Source organism: Theropithecus gelada, chromosome 17 (genome assembly GCF_003255815.1).
Source record: "Theropithecus gelada isolate Dixy chromosome 17, Tgel_1.0, whole genome shotgun sequence".
NCBI lineage: Eukaryota > Metazoa > Chordata > Mammalia > Primates > Cercopithecidae > Theropithecus > Theropithecus gelada.
Genome location: NC_037685.1, coordinates 52,376,761 through 52,398,814, shown reverse-complemented (window position 1 = coordinate 52,398,814; position 22,054 = coordinate 52,376,761). Strand labels below are relative to the sequence as shown.

The window sequence follows — 22,054 nt, the reverse complement described above, 5'->3', positions numbered from 1 at the left end:
GGGGGGGGGGGGGGGGGAGGGGGGAGGGTGTGTGGGGAGGGGGGGGATGAGGGTTTGTGGGCTGGGGAGGGGTGAGCGTGTGTGGGGAGGGCAGGGGTGAGGGTATGTGGGGAGGGGAGGGCTGAGGGTTTGTGGGCTGGGGAGGGGTGAGGGTGTGTGGGGAGGGGAGGGATGAGGGTTTGTGGGCTGGGGAGGGGTGAGCGTGTGTGGGGAGGGCAGGGGTGAGGGTGTGTGGGGAGGAGGGGGTGAGCGTGTGTGGGGAGGGCAGGGATGAGGGTTTGTGGGCTGGGCAGGGGTGAGCGTGTGTGGGGAGGGCAGGCGTGAGGGTGTGTGGGCTGGGCAGGGGTGAGCGTGTGTGGGGAGGGCAGGGGTGAGGGTGTGTGGGCTGGGCAGGGGTGAGCGTGTGTGGGGAGGGCAGGGGTGAGGGTGTGTGGACTCGGGAGGGGTAGCCCCCACTCCAGAACAGACACCGCACTGCAGCCTGCACTTGGAGTCTGATGCTCTCTCAGGCAGTCTTGTCCTGAGTCATAAATAAGAAAGGAAAAATCAAAGTTTGGATTTGCTATTTTCTCCTCTTCTGAAGTTGGCATTGAGTCGTCAAATCTGGGCGGTGCAGGTTTCGACTGTGGTTCTCTGCGGGGCGGTTGATGAGAGGCTGTGTGGCCGGCCCACTAGGAGGGCATCAGATGCTTGCCCTGTAATTGCGCTGGGTGTGCCGGCCCCCAGAGTTCCCTCCACTGATGACAGGGTCAGGCAAAGAGGCCGGTTCCTGCTAGCTGCAGGTTTTGTGAGTACAGGTTGTGGGGTGCGGGTGTGGGTTGAGCCTCTGACCAGGGTGTGGTGGCGTCTCAGGCCACATTGCCAGTGGTGGGTGTCTGTGGCCGGGGCAGTGTGGACGCGTCTGTGGGTGTCTGTGGCTGGGGCGGCGTGGGCGCATCGTCTGGGGGTGTCTGTGGCTGGGGCGGCGTGGACGCTTCGGGGGTGGTGATGCTGTGGCCGGGGCAGCGTGGATGTGTCGTCTGTGGGTGTCTGTGGCCGGGGTGGTGTGGATGCACCATCGGTGGGTGTCTGTGGCCGGGGCGGTGTGGACGCACCATCGGTGGGTGTCTGTGGCCGGGGCGGTGTGGACGCACCATCGGTGGGTGTCTGTGGCCGGGGCGGTGTGGACGCATCGGGGGTGGTGGTGCTGAGCCGAGACTCGGGCTCCGGTGTCAGATGCTCCTTGGGGGCGTGGTTCTGTGTTCCCCGTTCCCCCATCCGGGAGCCGCCTGGCCTTCCCTTTGGACGTAGCGTGAGTCTGGGGTTCTAGTGTTTTTTGTGCTTTGTGAGGGTGAGAGCTACCCCAGAGAGAACGTCAGGCTCTTCCAAGATACCCCAAAGGGCGAGGGCAGCCCTCACTGTGCTGAGGCTGACTGTGGTCTCTCGGGCGTCTCTCCCAACTTGGGCCAGGTGCACAGTGGGGTAGGGCGAATGTGCACACATTTCTGACGGACTTGGGGGAGACCCTCTAGGTCCCCTTGAAGCACAGAGCCAGTGTACCTGGCTTCTCTGCCAAACACAGCAACAGTCACGGCCATCGGCCACAGCCACCTCCACGCCAGCCACAGCTGCATTTCTCCCCCGGGGCCGGCTGCACCAGAGCTGCCCACATCAGCGTCCTCGGCCGACAGCATCGCAGCCTCACTCCTATCACCCTTAGGGGTGAGTGAGCAGCAGGGGTGGCTTGGGTCAGGGCCCCCAACTCTGGAGCCCAACTCTGGGAGCCCAACTCTAGGAGCCCACCTGCCCACGTGCCCACGTGCCCACCTGCCCACCTGCCTGGGGTGGTCTCAGGCCCCGTGTTGCCTTGTGGGTGGGTGGGCGGCACTGCTGACTGCGTCCGCGGCGATTATACAGATGACTTGGTCTTCCTGTCGTCCCCCAGCCCATGGGACTCCGGCCTCCACAGGCTTTGCCACCCTCCCCGGGGGTCAGGAAGCCCCAGAGTCCATAGGACAGAGGTCGCCCTGGGGGCAGGCGAGGCAGGACGGGCAGTGATGCTGCAGTCTTGGCCATGACACCACCTGGGGGGCTGCAGTCTGACTTCTGCCCCTGCCACTGGCCATGTGGCCTGCTTACCGCCCTGGGCCTCAGCGTCTTCTACAAAATGGGGTCGCGATGGTTCCTGAGAGTTTGTGTGTAGAGGGCAGTGCTGGCACAACATGTCAGAGACGGGGCCCCTCACACCTCCTGCCTGTCCCACACAGCTGCACCAGGCTCCGGGGGAGGGTGGGACCTGAGCTTGGTTCTTCCTGTGGGAAGTGCTCTCACTCCCTCTCTGTCCCCCCCTGCCTCTGTCTCTCTGTCCCTCTCCCCCTCGCCGTCTCTCTGTCTCCGTCTCTCTTTCTCTTCGCTCTCACTCTCCCCCAGCACAGGTCCCACCATCTGGTTCGGTGTCCGCTGCTCTGCCGCCGTCTGGGCTCCCGGCTGGGGCTCTGCTCTGCTTCTCAGCCCGCTGCCTGCCCGCTGCCGCCTACTGCCCACCTGCCGCCGGCCCACCGCCCGCCCGCTCCTGTGTGTCACAGCCCCCGTCTCTCTGTTTTCTGGCACTGGAAGAAGACACTCTTTTAAAGACAGTCCTGTGACTCACGCCCAAAGGGAGGTCATTTGCATCTGCACAGCTGTATGCAGTCTGGGGGCCTCCGCTCGAGGCTGGGGGCTGTGTGTCGGGCAGGTTCCTTCGGTGCTGCGTACGGGGTCTTTCACCCTGCAGACATCGCTGTGGGGTCGTTGGGAACTGAGACCCCTGCTCCCCACTTTCTGATGAGAGGCCCGGTGTGTCTTTATGCCGTGGTCCGGGGCGAGTCGGTCTCCTCGGGCCGTGGTCCGGGGCGAATGATTTGCCACATTTCCTGGGAATGCCATTTTCCATGTGCTTTCTGGACACCCCTGCCTTCGCCCACTTTGGAATCCAGCAGGTGACTTCAGGGCCCACAGCCCTCTCACGTCCACCCCCAGAACCCCGGGTGCGCCCACAGCAGTCACTCACGTCCACCCCCAGAACCCCGGGTGCGCCCACAGCAGTCAAGGGAAACATTTAGAAACTGCCTTCCTCCCCGGAAGGGTTCCAGTTTCTCCTCTGGGGCTGTTCGGGTTTTGTGCATTTCACTGCTGGCTTCACTGTTTTACCAAGAGGGGTGACTTGGACACAAGGACAGCCGAGCGTGTTTGCTGAGGAAAGCTTGGATCTCCAGCATGCAGCGCCGGCTGGGGCCCCTGGCATGGGTCAGGGTCAGGATCAGGCCCCTCCGGGTTCGGACTGTCCATGGGGTGGTGCTTAGACGCTGTCTCCGGGTGGGGCCCAGCACCAGCAGCGACTGGTGACTCTCGGCCCTGAGGGGCTCATCCTCCCTCTGTCCTTCCTGTAGACGTGCCGGCCCCTGGTGGGCTGTGGGGGTCCTGGTTGGGGGTAGACCTCGCTGGGCAGCAGAGCCCCCTCCTAGCGCATGACCCAGGGGTCTGCTTACGTTCCTCTCCCTCTGAAATTCCCTGGTTCTTCAGTTTGGGTCCCTTTTTCTGGGCCCCTCTGACTTGTCCGTAACAGAAGTACGGAGAGGTTTGGTGGCTGCCGTTGGCCGGGACGCAGGCCTGCAGGACCCTACCTTGCTGGTGACTGCACGGGCCATCCGTGTGGGTGGGGAGCCCCTGTCCCCCCACCCCTGGCTGCTCCCCAGGCCCCTGGGCGTGTCCAGCCTGACACAGGTGACGCTCACCCCCTCACCTGCGGTTTCAGTCACCTGTGGTCAGCCATGGTCCAAAATGTTAAATGGAAAATTCTAAAACTAAGCGATTTCTGAGTTTTAAATCGTGTGGTGTTCTGTGTAGCGGCTGAGGCCCCGTGGTCCGCCTGTCAGTCACCTCGCAGCCTCTCCAGGTGGTGAGAACACAGACGCACGGGGTCCGGGCTCCACGGCTTTAGGCGTCCCTGGGGCCTTGGAGCGTTTCTCGAAGGGTACACAGTTCCCAAACGGCGGGACATCTAAGCAGGTCCGGCCGGCAGAGAGACCGAAACAGCCTGGGATTTTCCGAGTTGAGGCTGTTTCCCCGGGTGTCCTGGTGTGGGATGTGCTTTCTGGCATTTTCCACGGAAGCCACGTCAGCCGCCTTCTTCCCAGCTGCTAGGGCCGGCTGCCGCACTTGTCTTGGAGGTGGTTTCCAGAACAAACTTCCAGGCAGCGTGGGGCACAGCGCAGGGGCACCGGGCCCGGATGGGGGTCCCTGGCTGCTCTGAGCATCACGTCCTCCGCCCGACAGAGCCCTGTCCCCAGGACTTGCCTCCCCTTTCCAGGCCACACTGACCAAGCGCTTTGCAGGTGGGCGGCACCTGGTGTTCCGCACAAAAGTCTGAAAATCTCCTTTCCGAGTGCGTGGAGGCTGCTGTGCACCCCATGGCCGAAGCTCTGAGGGTGCCCAGGACGTAGTGGGGAGGGTCAGGGCCGAGGCCAGTGCTGGCACAGAGCACTGCTGGCCGGGGCGGGGCGGAGTCAGGGCTGCGTCTCCTGCAAGCTCCTCCATTCACCATTCAGTGTCTTCCTGTGGCGCAGTTTGGAAAGCCTTGCTGTGTTTGGCTGTGTCCGTGTTCGGCTGTGTCCGTGTTCGGCTGTGTCCGTGTTCGGCTGTGTCCGTGTGGTGTCTCCACCCTGGCCTGCCGCTCTCCAGGGCAGACGCTTTGCAAACCTGCCATTTTTCTTGCTTAGTTAGGACAATAGTTTTTAAACAGCATTAGAGTTAAGGAGATAAAACTCTGTGTTTGAGCATCGAGCAGAGCACATGGGGGCCGCAGGGGGCTGTGGAGGGGGGCGCTGCAAGGGCTACAGGGGGGCTGCAGGGGCTACAGGGAGGCTGTGGGGACTACAGGGGGGCTGCAGGGGCTACAGGGAGGCTGTGGGGGCTGCCGTGGGGACTGCGAGGGGGGCTGCAGGGGCTATAGGGGGCTGTGGGGGGCTGCTGTGGCTACATGGGGGCTGCAGGGGGCTGTAGGGGGGCTGTGGGGGGGCTGCAGGGGCTACAGGGGGGCTGTGGGGGGCTGCAGGGGGCTGTGAGGGGCTGCAGGGGGCTGCGAGGGGGGCTGCAGGGGCTATGGGGGGCTGTGGGGGGCTGCTGTGGGTACAGGAGGGCTGTGGGGGCTACAGGGGGGCTATAGGGTGCTGTGGGGGGCTGCAGGGGCTGCGAGGGGGGCTGCAGGGGCTACAGGGAGGCTGTGGGGGGCTGTGGGGGGCTGCGGGGCAGGGATACTGTGGGGGCTGCATCCCAGGCGCTGACCCTGCATTTGGGCCAATTTTAAACAGAGCCTTGCTTAGGTCCCAGGCAGGGAGGGAAAGGAGGGAGACGCGCTGTGAACGCAGGTCTGAGAAGCGCTGACCGGCGGCGTGAGTCATTCCCAGACACCCCGGGGAATCCAAATGTGCCTGGAAAGGGAGAGGCAGTCACCCTCCCTCCCGACCAGCACCCACCCACAAGACACCTATTTCTGTACCGCCTAGGGGGATGGAGGCCTGGGAGGGGCTGCCGCCCCGCATGTCCCTGGCCTCAGGCCTCAGCAGCTGCCTGTGGGTTGGGAGCGTCTGCCTCTGACCTTCGCTGCCGTTCTGACCTTGAGGAGAGGAGGGGTGGGTGGGGGGCTCGGGGGGCCGGGCCCTGACTGCTGAGGGTCTGGCTTCAGTGGGTGTTGCTGTCTTCTTGCCTGCGGTAGCCCAGAGCTCTGTTAAAATAAATTTCAGAGCTTTTATTTCTTCATTCTTTAAACCCCTTCTGAGGTCCTTCCCCAGCCCTTGTGGCTTCCACTACCTCTCTCCTTGCTGTCTGGCACATCCCACGGGGCTCCTGCTTCCCTGGGTCTGGGCTGGTCTCTCCTCTGGACACTCAGCCGGCCTCTACGCCCCTCGCCCCTCCTGCCTCCCCTCATCCCGGCCGTGGGGTTTCCCACATCTCGATGGGAGGGGGCCGGCCAGCCCGAGTCCACACATACCCTTCATGTCCTGACCCCAGCCCACCAGGTCTCAGGGCTACAGCCCTGCTGTACTTTCGTGTTTGCCTCAGACCCGGCCTGGGTGCCTCAGCCCTGCTGAACTTTTCGCCTGTTCGTGTCCCCCGTGGCTCTGGTGCAGACCCCTGGGTGTCGCTGGTGTGAGGCCTGGCTGGGCACGCGGACCCTGGGATCCTCAGCGTCTGCTGACCTGCACCTGGGTCCCTGTTGCCTCGCCCACCTGTCCTCTCAACTCTGCCCCCAAGGTAGAGGGCGTGGCCTCCGTGTGATTTTTTTCCTGCTGTCTTGGCTGGGCCTGGCTGGTCACCGTCACTGATGAGCTGTTGACCACAGGCTGCCCGCTGTAGCCCTGTGTGCTGTGCCTTTCGCCGGCCGCTGTGCTCCCCTGCAGCCCCCAGATTGGGGTTTGGGCCCCAGGGTCCACTTGGGCCTCTCTGTGCTGGCGGCCGGCCTGGGCCTGGACCGGGGCTGTAGCCCCTCAGCCTGCTCAGCCGAGGGCCGAGAGCTGCCTTTGTCTGAGGTCTCCATCTGGGCCCGCTTTGTTCCCAGGGGTCTCCGTCTCTCGCTGGTGGTCTCCCCGGAGCCCCCGCGGCGGAGCCCTGGCCATCTGCACTGCTGCAAGGTGTGTACAGGTTCACGAATGAGACAAGACCCCATGGTGGGGTCTTGAGACCCAGGCGGGGTCTTCCTGACTCATCCACTCCGCGTAGGCTGCGTCCCCTGTCCTGTCTGCTGCCCACTCTCTCCCGCCACTCACCCCAGAAACCTGCCCATCAGCTCCCGTCTCGGCATCTGCATCCGGGCAGTGGTGTGGCCCTGCAGAGGGCAGCCGTTCTGTAAGGTGGAATGGGACGAGGAGACGGAAGGCAGCCTTTGTGGCCGGGCACGTCCGTTCTCCCTGTGATCGCTGCTTCACGTAACTGCTCTCTTCTGGGAAGTGGAACTCAGGGCGTTTAGATGCTTGTAGGAAGAGACTTCTGGTGGGATTTTCAGGCTGCGTCATTCCTTTCTTTGAGGAACGCCCTGAGGCATCTATTTGCTGCCTGCCTCATCGCTGTGATGTTCTGCCTCACGTAGCAGCGACAGCGTCTTTTGGACCCATTGCCCTGAATTGGGAATGGGATGGATGTTCGGCTGTTTGCTCCTGGCGCCCTGTGGGGATGCACACAGCATGGCCAGGCGGGTTGCCGGCTGCTTGTAGACTTGCGGCTTTTCAGGACACACTGGCACCTGCCATCTGATCTTACCTGCAGGGTATTTTATTGCTCAGTTAACTGAAGCAGAGATGAGTGACAGTCAGACCACCCAGGCCTCTGGCCTCTGGACTGTTCCTGTTGGCTCTAAAGATGCTCCTTTGGTCAGCCGGTGTCTGCTGAGAACCGCTCGGTCCAGGAGGGATGTGGACACACAGACGCAGTGCTGCGCCTGGCGGAACACAGCCTCAGTGAACCTGTGATGGCTTGGACACTCAGGGACAGGTGCGGTGGCTTTGGGGGTGATCTGGGAGCCTTGCAGAGGAGGAGACTTTGAGCGTGGCCTGGCACACGGGAAGGATGGAGACGCGAAGGAGGATGGAGACTCTAGGCAGAGAGAACACATGTACAAAGGTGCCCACGTTGGCAAACATGGAGTGCGTTTGGCTGCGGTGTAGGGTGAGTACGTCCAGTCAGTGGACGCAGAGGGACATTGCTTGTGGGGGCTCCAGAGCCTGGCCGAAGGATCGGTGCTTCATTCGGTGGGTGCTGGAGAGCTGTTGAGTGCTTTGGGGGAGGAGGAGGGAAGGGTGGTCCTAACTGTGGTGGAGACCCCGCCGCTGGTCAGTGTGGTGCTACAGTATTTAGAGAACAGACAGGGAAGGCGTTTGGGAAACGGGCCATTTGGCTGGAAAGGAGCAGTTCCCGTCGGAGCCATCGAGTTATTCCAGGCTGGAATAGTCTGAATCACGAAGGAGGGTGAGTCGTACCCAGGACACGAATGGTCGGCCAGAGCTCACACTCTGCGAACTGTCCCAACCGGGGTCCCCGGGACTGAACACTGTGAGAAGGTGGCTTTAAAGAAGCAGGAGGTCGGCTCGATGATGGGCCTCTGAGCTGAGGCAATGCACAGGGTTCTGAGCCGGGGGTGCAGAGCCACTGAGTGTCGGAGAACGGCCGAGATGCTATTCGGGTGACAGTGAGAAAAGTGTTTTTCCAGAGGAGGCGTGGGCCGCTGAGCAGCTCTCAGACCCGAGCCTGCGCCAGGGTCACCCTGCATTTTTGAGCACGTGGACTCCCAGGTAGCCTACCGGGGTGGGCCTGTGCACCCCCTTCCCAGCACACCGATGCCGCCCAGGGCCACCCGTAGAGCCACGGGATGAGGGCTTCACTTAGTTGCTTGGTTTGTAGAAGTTCACAGAACCTGGTGTTGAAACTCTCTTGGCATACAGAGAGGAGAGGCTGGATTCTAGCTGCGAACTTTCACCGTAAAGTAATAAAGTGTGTTTCACAAATGAAAACAGCATTTTTGCACAGGTGAAAACTCTGTAGGCATTTGCTTAGAGCCTTGCCCTGTAGGCAGATTTTGCCAATCGTGGTGTGAAAAATTAACTTGGATTAACTTGCAGTGCCAAAGAGAATTGTGGTTTTATGTCATAATTGCTCTGCCCCTACACACTCCGCTGAGTCAAGTGAACACAATAGCTTAATTTTTACTGGATTAGAAAGGGAGACAGAACTCAGGATTGGACTTGTTTGCTCAAATCACAGAATTGTGGAGTTGGAAGGAGACCCAGGGTCACCTGAGGCCCAGCCACTGAGTTTACAGATGGGGAAACTGAGGCCTGGAGAGGTTGGATGAGTTGCCCCAAGCCACCTGGTTTGTGGAAACAGCCGAGCCCATCATCCTGACCCTCGGAGTGTCTCTCTGGAGCCTTGCCTGCTGCCTGAGCTGTTCGGTGACTTGTGAGTGTGGGTGGACGCGTGTGAAGGTGTGTGCATGACATAAACAGGTCTCTCTTAATCAGCCACAGGAAGGAGTGAAGCCCTGAGACTACGGCATGGAAGAATCTAGAAAACATGAGGCTGCCTCAAGGAAGCCAGGTGCAGGAGGCCACATGTGATCCCCTTTCTGTGAGATGTTCAGGACGGGCAAATCGGTAGCGATAGAGGGTGGATCCGTGGATGCCAGGGACTGTGGGGAGGGCGACGGGACTGGGAATGGGTATGGGGCTTCTTTTTCGGGTAATGAAAATTCTTTGGAGTTAGTGGTGATGGTTTTATAACTCTGTGAATATACTAAAAACCACTGAATTGTACACTTTAAAAGGGTGAATTGTATGATACGTGAATTACATCTCAATAAAAAATAATCGCAAAACATTACTAAAAAGCCCCGAATTATTCACCAATGGAGGATGATAGGTAGCCAAGCCATTATTTGAAAACCCAGTAAATAAAAGGGAATAATCAAGCATTTATCCCGACTTTCCTGTGTGAACTTCACTAATGGGTTACTAAATAGTAAATTCCTCTTATAAAATTACTTCATTTCATGAACTGAAATGAAAGGTAGAATGTCATCGCCTTTCACCCCCTACTAGAGTAGCAGATGTAGGTACATAGTGTACGGTTCTGTTGATCTGAGCTGTAAGAATAGGGTGACTCTAGAGCTCGGAAGAGTGCTAAGCTTTGGGTGGGGCGGGACACGAGAGGACATTCTGGTGTCGGGGAGCCTGTGCCTCGGTCTGGCCGACTGTGTGGCTGTGCACACGTGTAAACATGTTGAGCTCTATTTACTGAGTGTATATTATAGCCCAACAAAATGCATAAATAAAAATAATGTAATTAAATATAAGCTCTAAAAGAAGTATTTATTTATACCCTTTCTTTTTTTTTTTTTTTTTTTTTTTGAGACGGAGTCTTGCTCTGTCGCCCAGGCTGGAGTGCAGTGGCCGGATCTCGGCTCACTGCAAGCTCCGCCTCCCGGGTTCCCGCCATTCTCCTGCCTCAGCCTCCCGAGTAGCTGGGACCACAGGCGCCGCCACCTCGCCCGACTAGTTTTTTGTATTTCTTAATAGAGACGGGGTTTCACCATGTTCGTCAGGATGGTCTCCATCTCCTGACCTCGTGATCCGCCCGTCTCGGCCTCCCAAAGTGCTGGGATTACAGGCTGAGCCACCGCACCCGGCCTATTTATACCCTTTCTTATTCCAAAAAAGGATGTCAGGTAGAATGTGATGCGTATGTACTAAACACATTCACATTTACCAACGTTGCTTCTATCAATACTTAGGTAACCGTGTTTTTTTTAAGTTGTAAAATACACACAACATGAAATTCAGCATTTTAAGAATTTTAAAGTGTACGATTCAGTGGCGTTTAGCATATTTACAACGCTGTGCAGCCATCATCCCTCTCTAGTTTCAACACTTTGTAAGCACCAGAAGAACATCCTTTAAGTAATCACTTCCCATCCCCTGGCAACCGCTGATGGCACATCACATTTTATCAGTTCGTGTGTTGATGGACGTTTGGGTTGTTTTCACCTTTTTTGACTATTGTGAATAGTGCTGCTATGAACATTCGTGTATGTTTTTGTTTGCACACCCGTCTTCAATTCCTTCGAGTATATACCTAGGAGTGAAATTGGTAGATCATATGGTAATGCTATGTTTAGTTTATCGAGTGGTAGAATTGAAAGTAACCTGCTCATATTTCCCACAATAACAATAATTCTGTACCTATCACAGTGTGAAGTCTCTCTGTGGGACCCTTGGGATTCAGACTCATCATCACCCACAAGCACCAGAACATTCAGGCAAATGTGACCTTACGAAACGGATAAAATAAGGTGCGAGAGACTGGCCATAACGTAATGATGGAGATGTGTGATCTCTCAGACAAATAATTCAAAGTAGCTGTTTTCAGGAAGCTCAATGAACTTCAAGAAAACAGAGAATGAATTTACACATTCATCAGAGAAAGTTAACAGACTGAAGTAACAGAAAACAATCAAATGGAAATCTTAGAGCAGAAAAATACAATGAATGAAATGGAAAAATGAAAGAGAGCATTAGTAGCAGAACTTATCAAACAGAAAGAAGAATCAGTGAGCTCAAAGACAGAGTATTTGAAAATACACAGAGAAGAAAAAACAAAAAATGAAAAGAAATGAAGAAAGCTTACAAGATCTATGGGACAACATCAAAAGAGCAAATAGTCAAGCTATCAGAGTTAAAAAGGGGATTGAGAAAAACAAGCAGAAGAAAACTTACTCAAATAAGTAACAGAAAACTTTCCAACCTGGAGAAAGATATAAATATTCAGGTACAAGAAGGTCAAAGGTCACCAATCAGATTCAACCCAAATAAGAATACTCTAAGATATACGGTAATCAAAAAACTCTCAAAGATCAAAGACAAAGAGATGACATCAAAAGCAGCAAGAGAAAAGCAGCAAATAACATTTCGGGGAGGTCCAGTATTCCTGGCAGCAACTTCTCAGCAGAAACCTTTAGGCCAGGAGGGAGCAGGATGATATATGCAGAGCGCTAAAGGAAAACAGTTGTCAACTGAAAATGGTGTGCCCACAAAGCTGTCATTCAGAAATGAAGGAGAGATGGCGGCTTTCTCAGACAAACAAAAGCTGAGGAGACTCATCACTACCAACCTGTCCTACAAGAAGTTCTTCAAACCAAAGGAAACGGATGCTAATGTGATTGTCCTACTAATACTGTAATTATGGTGTGTAAACCACTTCTACCTTTTGTAAGAAGAATGAAAGACACAATTAATAAAATAATAACCACAACAGTTAAGAGATAGGCAATATCAAAATATAAATTGTGACACCAAAAATTCAAAATATGGGAGGAGAAGGGAGTTAATGTGTACAGGCTTTTGTTTGTCTCTTTTTTTTTTTACAATCAAAGGTAAGTTGGTATCAGTTTTAATAACTTGTTATAACTATAGAATGTTTTTTGTAAGCCTCATGAGGCCTACAAAAGGAGGTCAATTCAGCTAGGGGATATAACAATAGTAAATGTATATGCACCCAGTACCAGAGCACCCCGATATATATAAAGTAGATATTAATAGATCTAAAGAGAGAGGCAGACTGTAATACAACAACAGTAGGGGACTTCACACCCCACTTTCAGCAAAGGGAAGGTCATCTAGGCAGAAAAATCAACAAGAAACGTTGGAGTTAAACTATACTCCAGGCAAAAAGAGCCTGACAGACATTTACAGAATATTTCATCCAACGGCTGCAGAATATACATTATTCTCATTGGCAAGTGGAACATTCTCCAGGATAGACCATAGGTTAGCTCACAGAACAATCTCAAAAAAAAAAATGTCAAAATTATATCAAGTCTCTTTTCTCACCACAATCAACACAACTAGAAACCATAACAAGAGGAACTTTGGAAACTATGTAAACACATGGAAATTAAACAACATGCTCCCGAATGACCGGTGGGTCAGGGAAGAAATGAAGAAGGGAATTTTAAAATTTGTTGAAACAAATGAAAATGGAAACATAACATACCAAAACCTACGGGATACAGCAGAAGCAGTGCGAAGAGGTAAATTTATAGCAATGAATGCCTACGTCATAAAAGTAGAAAGACTTCAAGTAAGCAACCTAGTGATGCACCACAAGGAACTGGAAAAGCAAGAAACCAAACCCCGAATTAGTAGAAGGAAAGAAATAACAAAGATCTGAGCAGAAATGAATGAAATTGAGACAAAAAAGACAAAAGATCGACAAAATGAAAAGTCGATTTTTTTTGAAAAGATAAAATTGACAAAGCTCTAGCTACATTAAGAAAAAAAAGATAAGACCAAAATAGATAAAATCAAGGATGGAAAAGGAAACAGTATAACTGATAGCACAGAAGTACAAAGGCTTACTAGAGACTATTATGAACAACTGCATACCAACACATTAGAAAACCTAGAGAACTTTTATAAATTCCCGGACACATACAACCTACCAAGATGGAGCCGTAAAGAAGCAGTACCTGAACAGACCAATACGTATCGAAGTAGAAATCAGAACAAAAAATCTCCCAGCAAAGAAGAGCCCAGGCCCTGGTGGATTCACTGCTGAATTTGTTCAGACATTTCAAGAACGGATACAAATTATACTCAAACTAATCCAAACAAATAGAGAGAAGGGGACACTTCCAAACTCAAGCAATGAGGTTAGTGTTACCTGACACCCAAACCAGAGCAGGACACAACACAAAAAACTACAGGCCAATGTCCCTGATGAACACAGACACAAAAGTCCTCAGCAAGACACCAGCAAGCAGATGCCAGCGGCACATTAGAAAGACCACTCAGCGTGACAGGCGGGACTCATCCAGGAATGCTCGCAGTCCAAGAATGGCAGTCTCTGGGTGGGGGTCCGGGCATTGTCCTGTGAGAAGCTCTCCTGTGTGTGCAGCCGGTGGGTGTGGGCGTGAGGTCCTGTGTGTGCAGCCGGTGAGTGCGGGTGCGAAGTCCTGTGTGTGCAGCCGGTGAGTGCAGGTGCGAGGTCCTGTGTGTGCAGCCAGTGTGGCTGTGGGTGCGAGGTCCTGTGTGTGCAGCCGGTGTAGGTGAGGGGTCCTGTGTGTGAACTCGCAGGAGGGGAGTCACAGCCTCAGGAGACGCCGTCTGGATGTGGGGCAGGCTGTGCTGCGCCAGGAACCTGGGGGGCCTGAGGGTTCCTGTGTGGCATCGGTGTGTCTCCGCTCCTTTGTGAACTCAGAAGGGCGGCTTCGTCTCCGCCCGCCTTTGCTTTCTCTGTTTCCTCATTATTTCCTGGGGGTTTTCAGCCGCCAGTGAAACTTTGGTTTTGAACCTGTAGGATTTGCCCCAGCCTCCTGGGGGATGCCCCTCTGTGGAGGCGAGGTCCCGTGTCTGCAATCACATTCTTTCCCGTATTTTATGACCCGTTTATAAGAGTGAGCACCGTTAGAACCAGCTGACAGGGTTTGGAGTCGTGTTTCTCAGGATATTCCGGAGGCGCTCCTGCTCCATTCATCTCAGGACTTGGAGTATTTTCTCCAGCGGCTCATGGTAGACCAGCTGGATTCACAGGCAGTCGGAACTGCGAGAATGCATGTGCTGGTGGCCGTGGTCTGTGCACAGCATTTCCAGAGTGCTGGGTGACGCGGCCCCTGCGCCTCGAGGGTTACACTGCGTCGGGAGATCGGGCAGCCCCAGGGAGGCCGGGCCTGGACGACCTTCTGGCTGACCTGGCTCCAAGGCCAGGTCTCCTCCTAGATGTTTAGGGATCACTTGGGTCTCGGGATGCGTGAGTCTCTGGCGTGATGTGGCAGCATCTCCTCCGTGGCCCGTTGCTAACAACCTTTGCACCAAGCACGAGAGGAGAGTCATTTGCACCAGGAGCGTGTAACTGGGGCACTGTTGCATTCTGCGTGGACGGCCCCGTGCCGTGGGCACTATTGGTGTTTTGGGTGGACGGCCCTGTGCCATGGGGAACTGTTGGTGTTTGGGTGGACGGCTCTGTGCCGTGGGGAACTATTGGTGTTTTGGGTGGACGGTCCTGTGCCGTGGGGCACCGTGGGCAGCGGGACACTGAACAGCAAGCACCCTGCACTCTGCCCACCAGATGCCAGTGGCACCACCCTTAGTGACAACCAAACGTGCCCTGTGGAAGTGCCCTGGGAGAGACCCCGTTTCAGCCGTTGTCAGGGCCAGGCCCGCAGTAAGCACAGTGGGCGCCTCTAGGACCCCTCCCGCCACCCCGTCACCATAGACTCATTCTCCCTGTGGTCGAAGTTTAAATCACATTGAATGTGTTTATTATTTGGGAGGGGTTAACGTCTGGTCGCCCGCCCTCCGCAGAACCTCCCATTCCCTCTGAAGAGCCGTGGAGGCTGGAGGGAACTGGAGGGCTCTCGAGGAGACTGGGCGAGGGGCAGACACCCTGGATGGCAGGGCCGGGCCTCCCTGGGCAGGTGGTGTCACCCGGGGAGTTTTGGAATCAGCCCGCAGAGCCCTGTCTCCTCCTTCCACCGCCCACAGAAGCCCGCTGGTGCCTCCTCCTTCCACCCCCCACAGAAGCCCGCTGGTGCCAGGGGCTCCTCCCGGCCAGGAGGATCGGGGGCTGCCTTGCTTGAGGATGGCAGCCTGGGCTTCTGTCATTCATAACCCACAGGAGTCCTCTTGAGGGAGGGGCATGGTGCCCTGGAGAGCCCTGGAGTTGAGGTTTCAGAGCCGACGCGGGGTGCTGTGTTGGCTGTCTGCGTCAGTCTGCCAGCTGTGAACACACCGCATGTTTTAGAGACACCGTCCGTGGGAAAAGTGCTCGTGAGAACTGTTACTTATTTGGCTATTAGGATGAAACCAGTTTACTTTTCTTTTAATTCATTTATTCATCCATGTATGCAACAATAATTCGGCACTTACTGTATACCACAGACAGCTTTGTCTTTTTATATGAACGTCTCTGTGTATCAGAAAAAAAGAGAAAACACATTTCCTCTGAGAGAGACAGAACAGGCACCTTTGGTGAAGGTAACTGAGCGAGCTGTGTGGGGTGCGGTGGAGAAGAAACGGGCGCTTGGGAGCTGGGGCAGCCCCGTCCCACTCAGCTGTGGGGCCGCAGGGAGAGGCTCGGTCTTGCTGCACGTGGCGCACACGGGAGGCCCCGGGCGACGTGGCCAGGCCGTGCCGTGGCAGCTCCAGCCCTCCTGGTCTGAGCAGCTCATTGGGTGTTGGTGCGTTCAGCAGGCTCCCTGGTGTTGCTGTCGTCATAGCAACCGATGTTTCTCAGGATTTTTTTTTCTGTTTCAATGCTTTATTAACAGTTGGAAACAAAACCAACGCACTGGAGGTGATGGCATCAGAAGCCTGAGGCAGGGAAATGGGTTTGCATTTTGTCCCCCCTCTTTTTCTTTTTATTAAATGCATCATAGCAAAAGTAGATTAAAAAGAAAGGGTCTCAGCCCCAGATGACAGCGAGCAGGGAGTAGGAGGTAAAGACGGGGCCATCGGGCGAGGAGGGAGGAACCTGCTGTGTTTTGGGGCCGGGGGACTGGGCATCGTCGGGCGGGGAGGGAGGAACCCGGTGCGTTGGTGCCAGCGCGGGAGGACCCGGCCTTTTCACGTCGTGTGGCGTCTGTCTTACAGGGAGTCCGGGGAAAGCCTGTGCGTTTCCGTCCTGCAGCGTCCACCTTCAGAAGACCCAGCTGTTACCGCTGTGATCTGAGGCCCTGTGGGAACAAATCTTAGCTCTGTGTTGTCCACAGACACCGTCTCCCACAGGACTTTCAAAAGCTTTTTTCTTTCTCCTTTTAAGAAACACAGGAACTTACAGCTAAATATCTACACTCATTTGTTGCAAAAAACAAAGAAATCCCAGAAAACAAAACAAAAACAAAAAATTCCCAAAAACAAAACCAAAAAAAACCCAAAACAATCCCAAGGGAAATATGGTCGGCGTCCGTTCACACCGTCGAGGTGTCAGGAGGAAAGTCGGCGAAGTCGCGCTGTGTTGAGGGCGAGGACTTCTCTCTGCTGCAGAAGCTGTCGGTTGCAAAACAGGACCGGAGGCTGGAGGGGCCCGTCTGACGCGCGGGCTGTGCCGAGGCTGCCCTCAAAATCAGGGCAGCCGCGGCGACCAGGACGGCTGCGTCTTCTCCGGGAACCTCACCCGCCATCCCCCAGGCTCCCTTCCCTTTCTAGAGAAGCTCGCCAGCCGTGCTCTCCCCTTGGTGCCTGTGAACTCGTCACACACCCTAACTGTGTGTGCTGCCTGCGTGTGCTGTGTGTGTGTGCTGTGCGTGTGTGCGTGTGCTGCCTGCGTGTGCTGCCTGCATGTGCTGCCTGCATGTGCTGTGTGTGCTGCCTGCATGTGCTGTGTGCGTGTGCTGCCTGCGTGTGCCGTGTGTGCGTGTGCTGTGTGTGCTGCCTGCGTGTGCTGTGTGCGTGTGCTGCCTGCGTGTGCTGTGTGCGTGTGCTGTGTGTGTGTGTGTGTGCGCTGCCTGCATGTGCTGTGTGTGTGTGTGTGCTGCCTGCGTGTGCTGTGGGTGCTGCCTGCGTGTGCTGTGGGTGCTGCCTGCATGTGCTGCCTGCGTGTGCTGTGTGTTTGTGCGTGTGCTGCCTGCGTGTGCTGTGTGTGTGCGTGTGCTGCCTGCGTGTGCTGCCTGCGTGTGCTGCCTGCGGGACCTTCACATCGGTGGGAGCCTTCAGAAAGCCTGTCTTTTGACATTTGATGACCGACCTGAGGCCTGGCCTGGAGCCGGGTGCCTCGTAGCAGCCTGGCTGTGCTCTCCCGTGCAGCAGGTGAAGGTGCGTCCCGGAGAGTCGCCGTGTTGAGCTGTTCTGAGGGTCCAGTGCCCATCAGGAAGTATTCATTTGTTTTTTCCCACCAACCGATTATCTTTGACGCTTCCTTAATGATTCCCAAAATAAAAATTTCCAGAACCTTTTGAATTAGAGCGTCTCAGACCAGACGAGCCTTTGAGAGCTGCCGTGTCGCTTGCTTTTGCAGTTCAGGAGTTTCAGGCCCACAGAGGCAGACCGTGTGTCGGGGGCGCTGGCGGGAAATGGCCGCAAGCAGTGAGGCCCTGAGAGCCGCTCCGTGTGGGCAGCAGCGGGTGCCGCTGGGAGCGCCTGCCGGCACCTCGACCCCGAGATACACGCGTGGACACAGGAGCCTTCGTCCAGACCCCGCGGCTTCTGCTCCTTCGCACAGTGCCCCAGGTTAATATGGTGGATGAAAAGTCTTTAAAAAGCTTCAAACTGAGTTTATTTCTGCCCTCTGGAGTTTCTGGCCTGCCAGTTTGCAAATCGGCATCTTCGAAATGAGCCGACCGCCCACGTGGGCGATGACGTGTGTGCTTGCTGAGTTGACGCGAAGCTTTGGAAGGGGTAGAAGTGGGGATCTGAGAAACTTCGACTCTGCTCCGGTTTTTGATTTTGTTTCAACAAGAATAAGGTGATGTGGCCCCGAGTGGCGCCAGCAGGAGCTACATGAGCCTTGGTGTGGTCTCAGCGTGGTGCCTGTGCCTGCATCTGTCCTCTCGTCCTGCGCCCTCGAGACACCATGGCCAGGCGTGTTTAGAGCCAAATGACGGAGGCGGAGAAGGCCCTGGGGAGGCGCGAGTGTGTTTGAGACGTTTGTTTTACAGAATGGACTTAAACTGGGCATCCGCCGTCTGGATCGACAGCTGCCACTCATCCCTCCCGGCTCCCTCCCGATTCTCTGGTAAACTGGGCCGTTAGGCTTGCCGCTGGGGTGTGCTCCGAGCTGCCAGCAGAGCAGTCACAGCTGGGGTTCAGTTATGACCTCCAGATCGACCCCGGCAAACAAGGTGTCCGGCACCACGGTCATGAGTCCGGCACCACGGTCATGAGTCCGGCACCGCGGTCCTGAGTCCGGCGCCGCGGTCCTGAGTCCGGCGCCGCGGTCCTGAGTCCGGCGCCGCGGTCCTGAGTCCGGCGCCGCGGTCGTGAGTCGGGCACCACGGGCGTTTTCTGCAGGGCCAGCCGGGAACCGGCTGGACTTCCTTCACGTGCATTCAGGTGGTGTCTCTGGGCTTGAGGGAGGGAGACGTGGACCCAGCTTAGGCCCCTCTGGGACGCTTCTCTTAACTGGCAATTCAAACAGCTGAGTTCACAGTCAAATCATGTCCACGAGAAGGAGCTCTTTCCTTTAATTCTGGCGCCAACTTTGACCTAATATCATAACATAAAATTCAAAATAAAAAGGGACTCAGTGGATAAATGAATAAGCAAGACGAGGTCCCTCTGCACGATGGAAAGTTATCCAACCTGAAAAAAGGAGGGAATCCAGTCAGCGGCCACAGCAGGGCCACCCTGGAGGGCACTGGCTGAGCGGAGTGAGCCGGAAGGACACGTCCCGTGGATCCCGCCGACGTGAGGCCCAGAGCAGTCAGATCCAGAGACAACGTGGGGCGAGGGCCGCTGGAGACAGCAGGAGGGGATGGGAGCGAGTGTTGAACGGGGCCCGAGTCTCCGTTTCGCACGATGAGAGCGTTCTGGAGAGGATGGTGGTGATGGTTGCACAACTCGGTGAACGTGGTTAATGCCACGGAACTGTGCACTCGAGCAGGTCTGAGATGGAAAATTGTATGTTAAAATAAAAGGACTAATGCGGGGAAAACAAAGTGAGACACAGGAATCCCGAGTCCCAGGCTGGCGGGTCCCTGCTTGCGCCACTTGCATTTCAGGGTGGCGTGTCCGTTGCCTTTCGGCGAGAGAATGTCCCGCGCGTGTACACGTGGTGTGCGCATCCACATTGTGACTTGTGGTGGCAAAAACCCCAAGCCTTTGTAGAGAGTGGTGAATGCACACACGCGGCGGCCGGCGTGCGGCTGTGAAGTAAACCTGCGGTTTGGAAGCGTGTCTGCGATGAGCAGGGGACCAGACGTTTCCACGCTGCTGATGACGTGTGTCGCTTTTACTTTTTAGGTGAAGCCAAAAACCTTCCCTCTTACCCGGGGCCAAGCAAGATGAGGGATTGCTACTGCACGGTGAACCTGGACCAGGAGGAGGTGTTCCGGACCAAGATTGTGGAGAAGTCGCTCTGGTAAGGTCCTCTGCTGCTTTACCTGACAGCGATGTGTTTTCTTTGGTGTAGAGAATGTCCCGAGCGTGGACGTCACCTTCCCATTTTCCGGCGGGTAGAGAATTTTTCTGTGTGTAGACAATGTCCTGAGCGTGGACGTCACCTTCCCACTTTTCTTGCTGCTTAGTTTGAGGAGGAGGAGGTGCTCCCTGGGGCTCTGGTGTGCAGGCAGCGGGGCTTCTGACCTTGGCGGTGCGCAGATGTGAACCGGTGTTGGCTAAATGCTCCTGCTGTCCAGGAAGCACACATCGGTGGTGGCCCCTGCGTGGACTCGCAGGGCTGTCCAGGTAGCGCATGTTGGTGGCGGCCCCCACGTGGACTCACAGGGCTGTCCAGGAAGTATATGTCAGTGGCGGCCGCTGTGTGGACTCGTGGGAGTGCTTTTTAATTAGAGATAGATGAACTGGGAGGCTCGCACTCCACGAGAATACAAATTAAGGATTTCGAGAGGGCGAAATGCTGAGAAAGATTTTCCTTCCTGTGTACAGAAGATGGGTGTTAACTGAGGTACGAGGCCTAGAAAGCGTTGATTGATACGATTTGAGGAAGAGAGGAGTCAGCCAAGAAAAACAAACTCTTGAGATCAACAAGTTTGCCGCTCAACTCGAGCATGTGCGGATGTGGGTGCCGACCCCGGGATGTCCAGGGCAGGGCCAGAATGTGTGTTTCTGAAAAGCTCCAGCAGGGCGCAGGCCGTGCTCGGAGGACCACTGCAGTTGAACACCAGGACACGGTGTGTGGTGGGACGCACAGGGACAGGAAGCCACGGCGGTTTATGTCGGGGGTGGGAAGAGAGACGCCAGGGAGAGTGTGCCAGGCAGGGCCTCGGTGTTGCGGCCTCAGGGGAAGTGTGGGGCGGCCGCGTTACAAGGAGCGGCCTGGGGATCAGGGAAGACGTCCGCATAGCTGTGACTCCACCGTTCAGTTCAGAACCACGTGTGCTCTCATCAAAACAGCGATTCTGATTTTGAGAACATGTTTAGCTGAAGAATCACATCCTTGCGTCTGGCTACTTCCAAGCAGGAATGAACCACCCATTCTGATGACTGGGCGACTTCACCTATTAGAACACTGTGAGGGGTCTCCTGCCCCGGGGCCTGGGACCATCTCACGCCGTCAGTCACAGTGCTTCCAAAAGGCTTCGGCGCAGCTGCCCTCCAGGCCGAGGTACGAGAGTCGTTTGTGTTATGTTAGTGCACACTCCGGGTTCTTTGAAATAACTCGTCAAAAGGAACTGCAGGCTGAACGTTGTCAGGCGCCCAGTCCGGCTTTTCGAGAGTCTTGGGGGTTGCCCTGGCGATGACTGGGCATGGCCATTCTTCAGAAGAAAATGGGAAGAGACATGACCGGGCCCTTCAGAAGCCCCTTTGGCACTTCCCTGGATAAAAGTCAGTTCTGTGTTTAAATGGTCCGTTGTTAGAGGCCTGTGGATTTTAGGCCCGAGGCCGGCCATTACTGGCAGTCTTTATCGGGCTTGGATCGTCTCAGACCTGCTCAATCAGAGCCAGTGGGAGGAGGACCTGTTTGGGAACCTCTTTCAGGTGAGGTTGAGAAATGGGGGCCCCTTGTCTTTCAGTTATTTCAGAAGAATTTAGAAATAGAAGTCATGGTTCTGGCCGGGTGTGGTGGTGCACACCTGTAATCCCGGCACTTTGGGAGGCTGAGGTGGGAGGATTGCTTGAGGCCAGGAGGTTGAGGCCACAGTGAACCACAGTTGCATCACTGCACTCCAGCTTGGGCCACAGAGCAAGACCTTGTCTCAAAAAAACCCCAGACACACACACAACAAAACATGGTAGCAAAGAAAGAGAAACCCACGTGGGACAGTTCCGAGAGAGTAAAACCGTGGCGCCGTTCAGTGTGGGCGCTGGCAGCCCCGTCCACGTGTAAAACCGTGGCGCCGTGTAGTGTGGACGCTGGCAGCCCTGTCCACTGGGGCTATGTGGGCTGGCCACAGGCTTCCCCTGTAGTGTGAGGACAAAGTGTGCATCAACCCACCCCATATGAAAAGTTGGCAGGAAATGTACTTGAACCCAAAACCTGGCTCTCTCATAAGTTTGCAGCTGGAATCCACACGGCATCTGTGGTCAGAAGCCCTCAGTCTGTGCATGTGCATTAACGTGGTCCCGTGTTAGTCATTGGTCAGCATCCACCTGAGAGGCAAGTGTCAGGCAGGGTTGCCCTGCATGCCAGGGAGTTTAGCCCTGGCCACCGCCTGCTCTTTGCTCCATGGTGGCACCCACTTTGGGGCCGGTCCCCCGAGTCTCTCAGCCCCTGAGTCTCCCAGCCCCCCGCGTCTCCCAGCCCCCCGCCTCCCCCAGTCCCCGCGTCTCCCAGTCCCCGAGTCTCCCAGCCCCCCGCGTCTCCTGGCCCCCGAGTCTCCCAGCCCCCCAGGTCTCCCAGCCCCCCAGGTCTCCCAGCCCCCCAGGTCTCCCAGCCCCCC

At 55.8% G+C, this 22,054-nt stretch overlaps 1 protein-coding gene across 2 annotated transcripts in view; it reads left to right on the top strand.

Annotated features, from left to right (window-relative positions):
* Window positions 1-22,054, top strand: part of RASA3 (RAS p21 protein activator 3) — a 126,024-nt gene that overhangs the window by 25,816 nt on the left and 78,154 nt on the right. Inside the window, exons 1-2 of one of the 2 annotated variants that reach the window (XM_025364566.1) lie at window positions 15,817-15,994; window positions 19,455-19,572. In XM_025364566.1, the coding sequence (XP_025220351.1) occupies window positions 19,496-19,572 (77 nt within the window). In that variant the 5' untranslated portion in view covers window positions 15,817-15,994; window positions 19,455-19,495. Of the gene's footprint in view, window positions 1-15,816; window positions 15,995-19,454; window positions 19,573-22,054 lie in introns of those variants that run through there. The other variant, XM_025364565.1, reaches the window with a different exon arrangement.